Genomic DNA, 15,297 nt, shown 5'->3' with positions numbered 1-15,297 from the left:
GATAATGAATTCTTTTACACATCACAATGTTGATAGTACAGCAGAGAGAAATGGTGTGGAACGATATCCGGAGATTTGAGCCTTAAACTGATTGGGTGACCTACAGAAAAGCAGCCATGATGTCTTGTGCCTGTCTATCTCCACCGAGGTAGAACATCAGTACTCGCTTGACGACCCCTCCTATGTCCCCCGCCTCACGCTCTGCCACTTCAGCGAACCAGTCTCTACACATGAACGCACTGTGGGTGGTGTGTGCGTTGTCGAGGTAGTATGTCACGTGGCTGCCTTTAACCACTTGGTTTCGCCAGGCCAGTGACTAGACGCCAGCGCTGGAACGAGAAAAAAGGAAGATCATAGGCACGTAGTGCAGAAGTTGTAATACATCAGTTGGTCAAAACAATTACAAGAACTCGCACAAGTGCTCCTTTTGAAAGAAAAAGTAGCCATGATATGTAAATTTTATTGATCTGGACCGACAGTGTAGTTGAATGATACCATAAGCCAGTTCACAGTTAGCACTATAGTCTGCAATGACCTCTCCAACCACAGACTTTGCAAAACATGGAATAGTCCTCAACCAAGAAGAGCAGTTGAAAACAGTAATGCAGGAAGTGTTAATTTACATGTCAGTGCTGCATGAATGGCTTTTGTTAATGTTGCTGAAAAGAATGCAAATTCACCTGTAAATACCAATCTGAACCTCGATCATTTACAACACAGTTGCCAAGAAGCCCTATCTAGGCTTTGAATACCTCAGTTGCAAATCCATTTCAAGAGAAGGTCTGCTATGACCTTTATCTGCACATGCTCAGATTGTAACTGTGAACTGGCTTATCACATAATATACATATACATACATTTGTTTGTGTGTTGTTTTTTTTTTTGAGGGGGGATCAGTATTTTGCTTCTATTTGTGATATAACATAGATTATTTGAATAGGAGCATCATTATGAACATAATTACGACATTTACTATAAAGGCACTTAATGTGTACTCATATTCTCATTACAATTGATTTGGATGAAAGTAACTGAAATTCTGAACTGCAAAGACTACGAAGAAAAATTTAATGAAACGGATGGAATATTATTCGTATTTTGAAAGCGAACCAATCTTATTCTTATGAATGCATCTATATAAATATATATATATATACATATATATATATATATACAAACACACTGTATATATATATATATATATATATATATATTTATTTATTTATTTATATATACCCCCCACACATATATATATATAAACATTTTGCACGAACACTTTAACACAAACAGTCACGTGCACTTTCACCGAGTTCACTATATGAATATGATTTTAAATGTGAGGAGCTCTTGCTAAAAGTTTGGAGTGGAAAATTTGTTTGATCAATTCAGCTGGCATCGAAAACATTCGTGATCGTGCATCACAAAACGAACAAAAAGTCGCACCCCTTGATTTTACGTGAGGACTCAAAAAGGTGAAATGGGTCAACTGATTCAGTCTTGACTTTTTTCGTATTTTCTGAAAGAGTTATCCTTCTACATTATTCTTTAATTCGGGATCATAACATGAATGGTAAAGTGTGTTTTCAGCAGTTTATCTGAATAGAATAGAATGATCAGATATGTCTTAGAGTCCCCTTTTCATTTCTTGAAATCCTTTACACACTCATGACCTTCAAGTCCAATAACTTTTGATAACTTCACTGCCTTGAAAGTTGGCATTAATCATGGACAGAACGTGTTAATAGAATCCCTTCTTTGTTCATCGCTCGGGTAGTTTACATCCTGTGTTTAGTCCCTTTCATTGCCCAGCTAGCACAGCTTGGTAACGATTTAATGCTTGAATAGACCCTGTACTTCAGAAACGCTTTTCTCAGTTCACACTTTTCCAGAGTGTGTGCTTTCTTTCCAATACTTACAAGGTTATAGGGGAGCCCATTTGAATTGAGTTATACATCATTTTAAAGCTTAGAGTCTGCTCTTAAATCCATGTCTGGCGACTTTTTGTTGGTTTTGTGATGCAGGGTCACATTTGTTACTATTGCTTTTCCCACGGATGAGAATAACCGACAATACGCAGCATATTCTCTTGATCCTCCCCCTTATTTTTATGGACTACGAGTACGACTACGGCCGAATGGTTATCTGTTGAATTGCGTTACCCACCTCGAATAAACTCAGAAGGAAGAGTAAAGGGCAATGTCCTTTCAAGCTCTCCGTAGGTCAACTGTTGTTCACCAGTGGGGTCAATCAGTCCCGTGACAGAGTCCGGATCCACGGGGTGCTCCGGAACTGAGGGAGCAAGAGAAAAGCAAGAAACAAAACAATTGTAGGGGCAATATATTCTAATTTCTTTCATTCAAACTTCCTCGTAGAAAGCATATGAAATGAAATAGATCGGGAATTTAAGTAGGTCATAAAGTTCAGTTAATGTATCTTCTATGTGTCTTATACAATCAGGGTACGAATATGCATTACCCACCTTGAAAGCGGAATCTGCCTGAATCCTTCTGCTCGATCCAAGCCTTGGTAATCTGCACGGCTAGGGATGCATTGAGAAGCTGATGCTTTCCGAAGAGGCCTACTTTCACTGGGTTGCCTTGAAAGTCGTTGTGTTCAAGTGGCGTACACACTCTGAGAGTGGCCTGGTCGTGACGCCGAAAAAAAAAATCCATTTTTTTTTTCTCTCTCTCTTTGAAAAAACACATTGTGAACTTTACTTGCTTAGACTCCTCCGCTAAGACTGTTTTCTTCTCAACATGTTCTAATACACATGCTGTTTTTCAAACTACGAATAGCAACATTTTGTTTAGACGAGATTACTTGACATCAGATTATCAATTTGTATCTGGATGGGGAAAACCATTTAACAGATCCCCTTTTCAAAGGGTTGTGATTTAGTGCGAATTTTGGATTTTGCAGTATTTTTTTTCTTTGTCCATTTGCAAATATCGAAGTGTAATTACACTGTATGCTTAAAATTCGCCTAGGAAGAGATTAAAGAAACACATTTTTAATGAAAAAAAGAAGAAGAACGGAATAATATAATTTTTGTTAAAAACGCGCAAAATATGATTTTTTTTTCGGTTTAGATTTAATTTTTCGTCATAATTGTTTCATAATTTAAATAATTGTAATTATTTCATATTCTAGATCATTTAAATTTGATCACACTGAATGCGCACTTGAGCGTTGCGCGTTACCGATATAGAAATTGAATAAATTTTGTGTAAATAGTGAACATGCAGGGTAATTTTCTAAAGAATTCATTGACAATTCCACTTGCAAAATCAATCATTCTATATTTACTATGAAATTATTTATATTCGTTTTGGCTGATTTGCCAAATCATAGTGTTTTTTCTTTGTATCATGAAAATTTGTCTAAAGAACGTTGAACTGTTCCTACTGTTATGAGATCAAATAATCGAGAAAAAAATTCAAAATATGTATGAAGATCCAGGCTAATATTGTATTGGAAGTACAAAACCTTAAACGCATTGCAGCAAGCACTCGAAGTGCCGAAAATTAAGAACAAAAATTTGACTTAATTATTCACAGAAAAGTGTTATTAATGAAAATAATAATGCAAATAGTAATAATAATAAATTTATATATTCACACACAGCCCTATATGGCAATTGACTGCGATGAAGTTTCGGTCAATGAAAACAATTTCTAAAACAAACTAGGCTTTTAAATACATGAGGCAGGAAATATCGATTAGAGACCTTGTACAGTTTTAATTTGTTTAGAGGGCTACCATGATTGCTATTTTTTCTCATACAGAGGTACCGTTTTTAATTACATATCATATGACACAAACTAATTCGATGTAAATGCTTCCCAATGCATGTTACCTAATAATGTTACAACGCAGGTTGCAATGAACGTGATATATTTCGATTACTGGAGATACCTGCTTATCAAAATACTTTAATCTAATAAACGTTCATTTCTTTTTTGACGGCAACTTAGAAAGTGGCGAAATTCATACCTGTAGTGAATCTATAAATTTCCATCTTATATAACCTCAACACATTGCATATTGTGTGAATACACACACACACACACACACACACACAAACCATTCATTAACAAATATTTTGATTCACGCATGTAATACCCAAGTAACTCTTATCAGCAATTAAGAGAATTAAACAGAATCATAAACAACTCCTGTCTATCTTTTTAAAACTCTTTTTCAAAAAAAGGTATACCTGTTAGTGTATCTTTACCACAAATAATCGTAGAATAAATAAATGAATAATAGTCGTTTTGGATTCACATGCATATGAATCGAAGAATCCTTGAAAAAAAATTTCTGACACAAGACCATACAGATAATACAAACATTATAATACCTTTCTTTCGGCAGCTCTGCGGGCTAACACTCGCATGGCCCCGGCGTCTTGGGCGACCGTGATGGCTGTGTGACCCTCCTACGAGACGGGGACAGCATGACTTATTTAGAGGGGACTGTATTTTTGTACTAAATTATGAACGTTACTGCCAATACAGTTTTATATTTGGAAGCGTTTCTTTCATATGATTAATTTGCGCTTAAAATGTTTGGTATCAACATCTTATTCTAAACATCCTATTTTTTTCTTTGTTTGATATGATTTTGATTTGATTTGATTTATTTCTGCTTAATTCCGTTGCATCAGATATGATTGAGTACAAATCATTTATGACAAACAGTATATCGACACATAGTTTTTAGTACAAAATAAAACAAGTACATACAGCTTAGGGAACTTAAACAGAAGGGTCTCCAAAATAAGCCGAGGCTTGACGGTATGGAGACCCTATACTTACAGCTACTCTGGATAGAACACTCTGGATTGTTCGTTTGCTTGTTCGTTTGTTCTTTTAAGATACGTGCACGGGTTCGGTGTCAACATTCATTTCAATGAGATAGCAACTGAAACATTAAATGACATGTCCATAATACTGTACAAAATTTCTTTGCTCTTCAGGGACACATTCACAAACATATGATGATATGTTATTGTGACGTCAAACCGATTTAGATTGATTCTAACCCTCAAGATGCCGGACTTGTGCCAGGCGATTTCTTCGATGGTATGTCCAAGAATGTGAACATGATCGATGCCGAGTGACGTCACGCCGGCAACTGTTGAAGACCTTTAAAGATATCCGATGAAGAAATGAGAAGTCTGGTTAACTCATAAGAAATCGAATGATAACTGCTATTGCACAAATGACGTACAATGATTGTTGAACATTCTGCATGGAGAGCATGGATGATGAAAAGCAGAATTTATTTTCACCATTTTTCTGTCTTTGTTTGTAAACTAAACCCGATATCTTTCTTATCACAGCTCACTGCAAATATCAATCAGTTGTTGAAAACGCATTTATATTTGCCCTGAGTCCATTCCCACTCAATGTTTTATAGTCCTAGGTATGTGACATTGGATTCTGTACATGATGTCATTACAGAGGGCGCAATTTAACATTTGAAGTCACCATGACATCTAATGTAAATTCAGAGTACCCCCCCCCCCCCCTCACTCAAAAGAAGTAAATATAAAAACAGCTGGGAATACTGTCCTGTGCTCTAAATTAGCTATTACTTTAATACCCTTTTGTCACCTTTTGTGTGACTGTTTATAGCATAATCATGTAACATATTGTATAATTGTTTCCCCATCCCCATCACGACAAAAGGTAGATAGATGTCCCTGCCTCTTTTCCTACGGTCCTTAACCTATGAGTTTAAAGACAATATTCATTTTGCAATAGCATTCAGACAGGAGAGTTGAGGTATGTCTTCTCACCAAAGGGCATTCGTCGTGTCGTACTCGCCTCCCAAGCCTACTTCAATGACTGCAACGTCCACCTTCAGATACAGAAACCGCGAAAACAGAAAGCAGAAAAAATCACTTGCTGTGATGGCTATACAAAATGTTAACAAACCAAACAAAAAGAAACCTACATGGAGTCCGTGCTAATATGAAAGATGATGATTGAACAAGATGTAGTTTGGAAAGCAAAGCGAATATTAGTAATGAAAGAAAAAAGGAGATATATCATTAGTATTTGTTTCTGCGATTCAATTCATTTCTTTTTGTTTCATAATTTGACACTGTGAACTTAATGGATTTCGAAACAAGTTAATTTTTTTTTGAACTTTTGTAGTGAAAGGGCCTTTATGTTTTTTCTTTTCTTTTTCAATTGTCCCAAAAGGAATGGAATTGTAGGCTGCATCGGTGTTTTTTTTTTCATGTTTACGAAAGTAAGGTACACCATAAACATACTTTTTCCTGCAGGAAGATGTAGAACGACATGAGAGTGAAAAGCTGGTAATGGCCCAAGTTTTCATAGTACAGTGGATCTTCTGCATTCATATAAGCATTCTTTTCGATCATCTCGAGGAAGTCCAGGCCGTAACGGGCAAACTTCTCCCTGGGAAGCGCTGCACCCCCGACACGGATTCGTTCCCTCACTTCAATCAGAGGTGGTGAACTGCATAGAATGAATTGTAGCAAACGTTGTGAATAAATTGAAGCAAACAAGTGGCCCGTGGATCGTTTTTCAGCAAAAATGAAACCAAGAATAAATTTAGGCGTTGCATCAAAATTATACCTTGAAGGATCCTGCAAAATATCAGGATCGTGCAGGATCGTGCAGGATCCTGCAAGGTTTTGATGCAACGCCTTATAGTAGGGTATACCTAAGGGGGGGGGGGGGGGGGGTCACCGTGCACCCCCCCCCCCAGGACTCCTCGAAACTTACATTTTCAGGATCCTCATGACATACCAAAACATAATCAAGCTGTTAACAGGAACAAAAAGTGGCTGTTCTAGATGAAATTTAACCCTTAAAGGGCCGGCCGGACTTTTTTTTGGCTATGCTCAAACCGGAGGGGGGATTCGGCCTTCCAAAAATCTCGGCCCCCAAAAATCTTGGCCATCAGTGGTGCAATCGCGATGAAATTTCACATGTGTGAGACCCACGTCAAAATCTACAAGATTGTGTCATAAGATTTTTTGAAATAATCAATATAGTTCTAATTTTAATTAATTAATTATGCAAATTAAGCTCAAAATCATATTTTGGCCTAATTAAAAGCATTGAGAGTCTAAATTTTGATCTGTAAATCTGTTTCAGCATATGCAACAATTGTACATCACAAAAACTTCCAAAGCTCGTTTCAATTCTTATGTATTCTATTGTTTTCAAAATGTCTTATGTATTTCTCTGTTTTTCAAGTTTTGTTTTTTTCTTTTTTTCGATTGAAAATTGTCACTGACCACTTTTTTACCATAATTAGCACAAAACTAATCAATGAAAGTGATTAATTGTAAAAATAATCAGGTTTTCATGACTTTCATGACAGAACATCTTTTTTCCATAGAAAATGTACACAAAATCACAAAATTGTGCCCCTTGATTGTTCCATAATGTCGAATTTTAATACAACGGGACCGCGAAAAAGCGACTTGGAAAAAAAAATGATTCATGCTCACGTCAGAAGTCCAGTTTTGTATCCACAGGTCCTGAGAATGCGTTCTGTCAAAGCACACGTTGAACCCTTGCCCTTGGTCCCCGCTACGTGAATGCAGGACAGTGAGTTCAACACCTCTTTCTGTTTGAGAGTAAGAAACGTTCCACCAATTACCGTCTCTTAGTCTAATACCAAACTGGGTCTACTTTCTAAAGACCAACTACTTTTGTTTTTTTCTTTGTTTTGTTTTCACATACACATTGCAGTGTCCTGCATGCTCTTGGACTTTAATGACCATTGGTCCTAACGACGCGAATGCGGTCTCTCTTTTCTCTCTCATTAATTCAAATTTCTTTCTACTATCATAGGAGGGCTAGGTCCTCGCATGATTTTAATAGATCGTGCTTCAGCATATAGATTGTTTCTATGTGGCGTCGTTCTTTTGCCGATGTAAGTGAGCGTCTTACATGGTATCTACAAGTAAGGATGGGTCCAGGGCAATTACCCCCTAGGCAATTACCTCAAACCCTTCCCCTGACCCTAACCCTCGTCGTATCCTAAACCTTATCTAAACTCTTAACCTAACAACTGCCTAACTTTAATCTTTACGGGTGGTAATTGCCCTGATACGGTAAGGATGTTTTGTAACAAATGGGAATCATCATCATGACAGCAAAACGACTATGTTAATTGTAATAACGAGTGGAATAAAAGTGATACAATATAAAGTAAGCAAATACTAAAATTTCATTGAAAAACTCAGTTAGCTGCATACATTTCTACCTAATCTTTATCTCTTAACTTGCGACATTCAATACAATGAAAGTTCCTTGCCCCCCACACCTTTACTCGCTCTACAGTATGAAACACATGGATTAAACTGCACACAATAAATAGAGTACTTCCCATTTGGCCAATTCTACTACACACTGACGTCACTGTTACTCCTTTACCAGCGTGTTCACAACAGGATACACGGTACACTTTCCAACCGTCCCTCTTCTAGACATAATACCCCTCCCCACCATGATAATTATAATAAAGAACTAGAAATGTCGCTATGGCGACTGGTATGCCTCCGCCATGATGCATGATTCTCCTTATAGGTCTAGATAGTACATGTGGACAACGTGTGATTACATTTTCACAAAATTGGCTAAATATTAAAATGACAAGTTTGTTACAAATGTGTTGAATGTTCACCTTCCTTGACCTAGGTTTAATTGGATGAATAGGAGAGCATGTATGATTTGGGATTTAAGGTCTTTAACTTGACTTTGACCAATTCATACGTTTATGCATTGAGTAATTTCCAAGGTATGGAGAAAAAGTGCAATTTCTGTATTGAATAGTATTCAATTCAATTCAATTCATTTATTTTTCATTCTTCTTTTTTTTAAAAAAAGAGAAAGAGAATAAGAGAATGCCTACACGCTGAACTAGGGAAATGGAACAGGGGGTGATTGAGAATGTGCTTCAGAGGGCTGGTACTGCACGCAGCTGTGCAGGGATTTAATGGCTATTGCATAATAATCCATGTAATCCATTACGTAATAATGAAGTCAGTAAACGAAAGATTGGTGGATGGATGATGAACCCTGAGGTTGATGAGATCTAACTAATGACGAAATATATCAAAGAGGATTTAACAGAAATGATTTCAACTTGCGCTTGAAAGAATGCAAAGAAGGGGAATTTTTTATTTCACAGCTTAATGAATTCCAAAATCTAGGACCGGTGTATATAAATGTACTCTGAGCTAATAAAGTTCTCAGGAGGGGCAAATGAAACTCATTAGATTGTCTAGTCGGATAATTATGAAAAAACTGATTCCGTGGAAACATTGAATTGAAAATACTGGGAAGTGCATTTGCATTGTAATTAAACATGAACTGACCAAGCTGAAAAAAATACAAATCTTTAATTGTCAAAATCTTATATTTAGTAAACAATGGCTCTGAATGGGAACGTGGCGGGACGCCGCACATGATACGAAGTACCCTTTTTTGCAGTACTAGTAATTTATCTAATAAAGTTTGATGGGCACTACCCCATGCTAGGAGTCCGTAATTAAGATACGGTAAAATCAGAGAAAAATACAAGGTCAACAAAGAGGACATTGGAATATGAGACTTGAGTCTATTTATGATACCAATATTACGTGAAATGATTGTACTAATGTTAATAATGTGCGGTCTCCATGAAAGTTTATCATCCACTGTGATACCAAGGAATTTTATATGAGATACACGTTCTAACAGAGTGTCATCAAAAATGATATTTGTGCGCAAAGCTTCTACAGAATTGCTAAAAAGCATATACTTAGTTTTCTTGAGATTAAGTGATAATTTATTAGCTCTTATCCACTGAGTAACTTTTTTCAGTTCAGAATTAACAATGCTTACGAGAGTATCTGGATTTCGGTGAGAAAAGAAAACATTGGAATCATCAGCAAAAAGTATAAATGAGAGTATATCAGATGATCTACAAAAGTCATTAATATAAATGATAAAAAGTAATGGTCCTAATAAGCTACCCTGTGGGACGCCACATTTAATAAATTCTAGATTTGAGTCATTCTCGTTCAGAGATACATATTGTTTTCGATTTTGTAGGTAACTCCTGAACCACTCCAAGGCCTTCCCCCGTATTCCATAATGAGACAATTTATATAATAAAATGTCATGATTTATCGTATCAAAGGCCTTGGAGAAGTCCAGGAAGATACCAATAAGATGAGAATGATTATCAATAGTATGCGCGGCGTGGTCAATAAACTTCAAAAGGGCATGAATGGTACTGTGTTTCTGACGAAACCCAAATTGAGAATTTGTAAAAACATTATGAATATTAAGAAAATTAATTGTTCTTACAAACACCAATTTTTCCAAAATTTTAGATAAGGATGAAAGCAAAGAAATGGGTCTATAATTACTTACATCAAATTCATCTCCTTTTTTAAATAAAGGAAAAACCTTAGCTATTTTCATAATTTCAGGAAAAACACCATTTAGTATAGATTTATTGAAAATATATGAAAGTGGGTCAGCAATTGATGATATAATTCCCTTTAAAATAAAATTACTTATATCATCATAACCGGCACTTCGTTTATTATTCATTGCAGTAACAATATCTATTATTTCATATTTGGTAGTTGGAACAAAAAAAATTGAACTAGAATTAGGTTGACCTAAGAATGTAGAAAAATGCATATTTGACTGTGGTACTTTTTCTGCCAGATTTTCCCCAATCATTGAAAAATAAGAGTTAAAAATATTAACTATATCATTAGGATCTTCAACAATTTTATTATCATATTTTAACTTTGTAATATTTAATTTCTTTTTTGATATATTCATAGCCTGCTTCAATATCTTCCATGTATTCTTTATATCAGTCGTAATAGTAAATTGTTACCATTTTCATCTGGCCTTTGACCCTAAAATTCATAAGATAATCACTGTCAGGCAGAACATGCATAAATATGTAGAAAGTTTAAAGATAACTTGAGCCACTTCCGAGATGTGAAGGAAAAAACTTAGTTCAGCACTTTCACTTGATCTTTGACCTTTTGACCTTTGAGGCAAAAACAAAACAAAACAAAAACTTTCCAGAGAAACTCTATTAGGTTATACGTGCATACACCAAGTGTTAAAAAAAATAATCCTGCTGGCATTGCATAAACATATTGCCTCCGGCACCACTTCGTGGCGGAGGCATAAAAAAAAAAAAATACCCAGTGGTTCAAAGAAAAAAAAAAAGAATCGTGCTCGAATCATGTAATACCGTTATGCCGACTCTCTTCAGTAGCTTCCTGCAGTCAGAAATCATATCCGATCTCTTGTCAGGGTAATACTCCCTAAAAACATAGACAAGCTTTTCAACCTTCTTTAAGAAAATCTAGATAAAGGAGAACAGAAACGAAGGAAAATAATCATAATAAGACTCTGGAACAGAAAAATTATTTATAACAACAGCAATATTTACATGATAATGTGTCGGAACAGTTTCGTGTGAGTATCGATATAAAGTGAAAATCAATTGTACATCAAAGCTGACTTCAGTATAAAGAGAAAACTAACGAACAGAACGGTGAAATTTGAGTAATATCTGAATGAAAGTGGGAAAGTTATAAATTCTTATATATCAACAATTTTCCTTGAACGGTTGTGTCAGTCACAGTCCCACATAATATAAGCTGCTTAAGGCATTGTAAAATGACGAGTCCCATATATAACCTGCTTAAGGTATATGTAAGGTGACGATATATGTCATATCAGCCTATAGAAGTCTTTTCCTCGCTTACACAATATCTTCAGGAAATTGTCGGCGTTAAATTTTTGACAGGAATTTTTTAAAACTTTACCAAAGTTCGTAGTACCAAATTGACGGGGAAAGTTAAGGAATTGTCCCAGTACCGCCTAAATCTGTCAAAATGCATTCGAGATGCGTATCAGAAGATGATAGAATGATGAAAATAGAGTTCTCTTTCAAGTATAAGTGAGATGGACAAAATAATATTTGTACGATATCTGCACTCATTGTGCCTTCAATTAGATCTATATTACATGAGAAGAACATATCTGATTTCAAAATCAAAAGAGAGAAGTAAAATCCCTTTTATTTTGTACACTTGTTTGTATGCAAGTTTTCTTCTTGATTACCTCCGGTAAGTTAAAAAATGATATCAGGCGATATGTAGGAATAAATCGAGTGATATGATTTCTTTCATACATGCAGTTATAGATGCAGTGCATAATTCAATGATTACCTTTTGAACAGCAGTGCATTTAAGTGAAACTTGCTTCTAGTTTTGAATTCTAATACCGACTGTTTAATATTCCAGGTATATGGAATTGCCTTAATTTTGTCATGTAAAATCATTGAATATTTGAACACACTTGGATCTTCACCGGCTTATCAAAACAACCGAAAACAAAAAGAAAAAGAGAAAAAACAGTTGACGTTGTGCATATGCTTGCAACGCAGTGGATTCACCACAAGATGACGAATAGCAAAAAGAATACATTGGAATCGAGCAGCAATGACATATGCAGTCTTATATGAAGAAATAAATATTGAATGAAAATTAGCAGTTAGATTCAATGAAAGTGATAAAAGACAAAATACTAATCACGTAAAAAGTGGAGACAACATTTCCTTTCTATAGTCTTGAACAAGAGATGAAATTGGGTTCGGGAAGAATTATATTCTGTACAACTGAGAACACCTGGTGATACTATATAATAATGTTGCTTTTTTTAAAAGAGATATTTTGTTTGAAAATTTTAATTCTAAATCAAATATTAACTTTTTACAATGTGAAGTTCTTCATCATCTTTTTTTTAATAACAGGAATATCAAATGAATAGAGTTTTTAAATTTATCAAAATCTGATGAAAAGATAAGAAAAGTATGGAATTTTCAAAAGTGTCATTTCTTTTTGCAAATAAGATAGATCACCTCTAAACAGCACGCAAGTGAGATGATCCAATGTTGTTATTACCTCAAAGACATTCAGATTTAAATGTACAGTATTGAATCATGCTTTTGGCAACCCACATTTTACCCTAGATAGAGTCATGTTGATCAGGTTATCCCAGGATCACAGTAATTCGATAGGAAAGATCCAACTTATATATTTGTATCTATTTCATGTCAACAATGATAATTTAGTGAAAATGTATTTGAAGCCATTTGGACTTTTTGAGGTGACAGCATCATCACCTTTTACCAATTTAAATGCATTGAATTGAATTGAATTGAATTGAATTGAATTGAATGGATTAAATGGGGTTTAGTCATTAGGCCTATCAGGCTTGGCAGGCCCAATGGCTGAATTGGGTCTGGTTTACCAGCAATGATTAAAATATACAGAGAAAATGCTAATATACTATACAAAGAAGGAACGAACCAGCAACTTCATGAATACAGAAAAAAAACCTTATACATACGGTTAAAAAAGGCAATTGCATAATATAAAAAGAAAAAAATTGTAACCAGATTATAAGCCTAAAAACACATCATTATTCATGGATGTAACATTACAGTTCTCCCAGTTGACGAAGTAAGAGATGAAGACAAAACAGAGAAATATGGAAAAAAAAATAACACTGAGCGAGTGAGAATGAAGATGAGATATATAGGATAGGGCGAAAGAGATGAAAAGATGGGTGACGGTTCCTACTAATGTTTATACCTTTTGTGAAGACAAATTTAGGAATTCCCTATTTTTTATTTTGTTTACGGTCATAATGTGACTATACCTATACCATTGTGTATCGAGTTTACACATTGACTTTAAGATACAATGAAGTCTCTTCAGGTGACGTTCAATACAGGGGGAAAATACCACAGATCATAAATTTGTACAGTGTGTGGACGAATAACATTTTCTCCTTTAAATGGCCCTCTGAACTTATAAAGCTATCTACTTACGGAGGCTTTAAAGCGAAAAAATCTCAATAAGATTACTATACCTCATACAGGCCCTCCTCGTCATTGTGTTGAAACCCGTTGGTGACATGATCTGACTTGGCAGTTTCCATCTTGGCAGAATTCTTTGTGGAAGAGTTTCTGAAATAGTTTCCTGGTTGAAAGTAAGCGAAGTGTTGATATACTTCAATATCACATATATAGATACGATGTCTGTGTCAGGTTCTCGGTGCCATGTGCAGGAATTAGAATGTCGATAAAGTAAGATTCACACCCTGCTGCGGCACTCGCTCGACATGTGATAGATTTGAAATAACAAAGACAGATTTAAAGCAAGCAAAAACGAACTCGCCTGGAACAAGGGAAAGAAAAAAAAATGTAAGAGAAACAGTTAGTCTTATGATGATCATACACGTGATGATAGAAAGAATAAAAGCAAAATACGAGTGTTACACACAACAAAAAAAAAAAGAAAAGGTTGTGGACGAAAGTGGATGAATACGATCAATGAACATACCCTACAATGCGGACTACAGCGAGGGATGGGCATGAGCGCTGGCCTGGAAAAAAAAAAAGACCACAGAAAACAAGACAAAAAAAACTTCTTTGTCTCTGAACACGTGAAGCACTGTCGTTTGTTCTCTCGACGAAAGTCATGTAATCTAGGGTATAGGACTAAGAACTACATATACAGCTAATCCGTAAGCTTGTATTTTTACGCACATACGCACACAAGCACACACACACACACACACACACACACACACGCACACACACACATACATTTTATAAATGTACAGAGCATATAAAAAAAAGAGGTAATCCAACTTTGGAGGGCTTCCATTGTCAGCTACAGAGGGCGCAATGTTGGTTTTGGGCGTGACCAAATGACCAAGTTATCAACATTGGTGGCCATATTGGAGGTTACGGATCATAAAGGTTAGGAGAAACCCTAAACACAAACATGCAGTCATGCAGGATTGTTACCACTTCCATTGACAGAATCCATTCAGTGAGACACTCCTTGTTCCTTCATGTGACACTTAAACTTGGACAAAGTGCAATTTGTCATTGTTGTCTGTTAAGTTCATTTGCTCAGTCATGCATGACATTAACATTTTGTCATCATAATTAGGTACCAATGTTGTGTCTCTGTTGTTTGTTTCATTTTGTCTTATTTTCTGTATTATGTATTATGTACTTGTAATTATAATAAGTGTTTTTGAAGATATTTCAGAGTGGTCCACAATCTACAAGCAATGCATTTTAGTGGACCTCTCGGTTCTCAACTTTAACCCTTCAAACATAACTTTGTAATTATAATAAGTGTAATAATAATATAATAATTATAATTGTAATTATAATAAGTGTTTTTGAAGATATTTC

The 15,297-nt window shown here is 35.5% G+C and overlaps 1 protein-coding gene across 1 annotated transcript; it reads right to left on the bottom strand.

Moving 5' to 3' along the window:
- Window positions 1–273: 273 nt before the first annotated feature.
- Window positions 274–14,024, bottom strand: LOC139722653 (folylpolyglutamate synthase, mitochondrial-like). The gene is made up of 10 exons (XM_071633946.1): window positions 13,956–14,024; window positions 11,263–11,376; window positions 7,496–7,614; window positions 6,284–6,491; window positions 5,804–5,865; window positions 5,045–5,147; window positions 4,361–4,438; window positions 2,480–2,642; window positions 2,164–2,289; window positions 274–329 (listed from the first exon to the last, which is right to left on the bottom strand). Exons 1-10 carry the CDS (start codon window positions 14,022–14,024, stop codon window positions 274–276), a joined length of 1,098 nt encoding a protein of 365 aa, XP_071490047.1.
- Window positions 14,025–15,297: the final 1,273 nt, after the last annotated feature.

This window comes from Diadema antillarum, unplaced genomic scaffold, assembly GCF_040938485.1.
Source record: "Diadema antillarum isolate AM-2024a unplaced genomic scaffold, OU_Dant_1.0 scf00000169, whole genome shotgun sequence".
NCBI lineage: Eukaryota > Metazoa > Echinodermata > Echinoidea > Diadematoida > Diadematidae > Diadema > Diadema antillarum.
The sequence above is the reverse complement of the archived record's forward strand: the minus strand, read 5'-3'. Positions and strand labels throughout refer to the sequence as shown.

Coding starts and splice junctions, on each gene's coding strand:
- LOC139722653 (XM_071633946.1), bottom strand. CDS start 14,024: ATGGAAACTGCCAAGTCAGATCATGTCACCAACGGGTTTCAACACAAT. Junction 5,866..6,283: donor ACATCTTCCTGCAGGAAAAA/GTATGTTTATGG, acceptor CTGTATCTGAAG/GTGGACGTTGCAGTCATTGA. Junction 330..2,163: donor TCCTTCTGAGTTTATTCGAG/GTGGGTAACGCA, acceptor TTCTCGTTCCAG/CGCTGGCGTCTAGTCACTGG.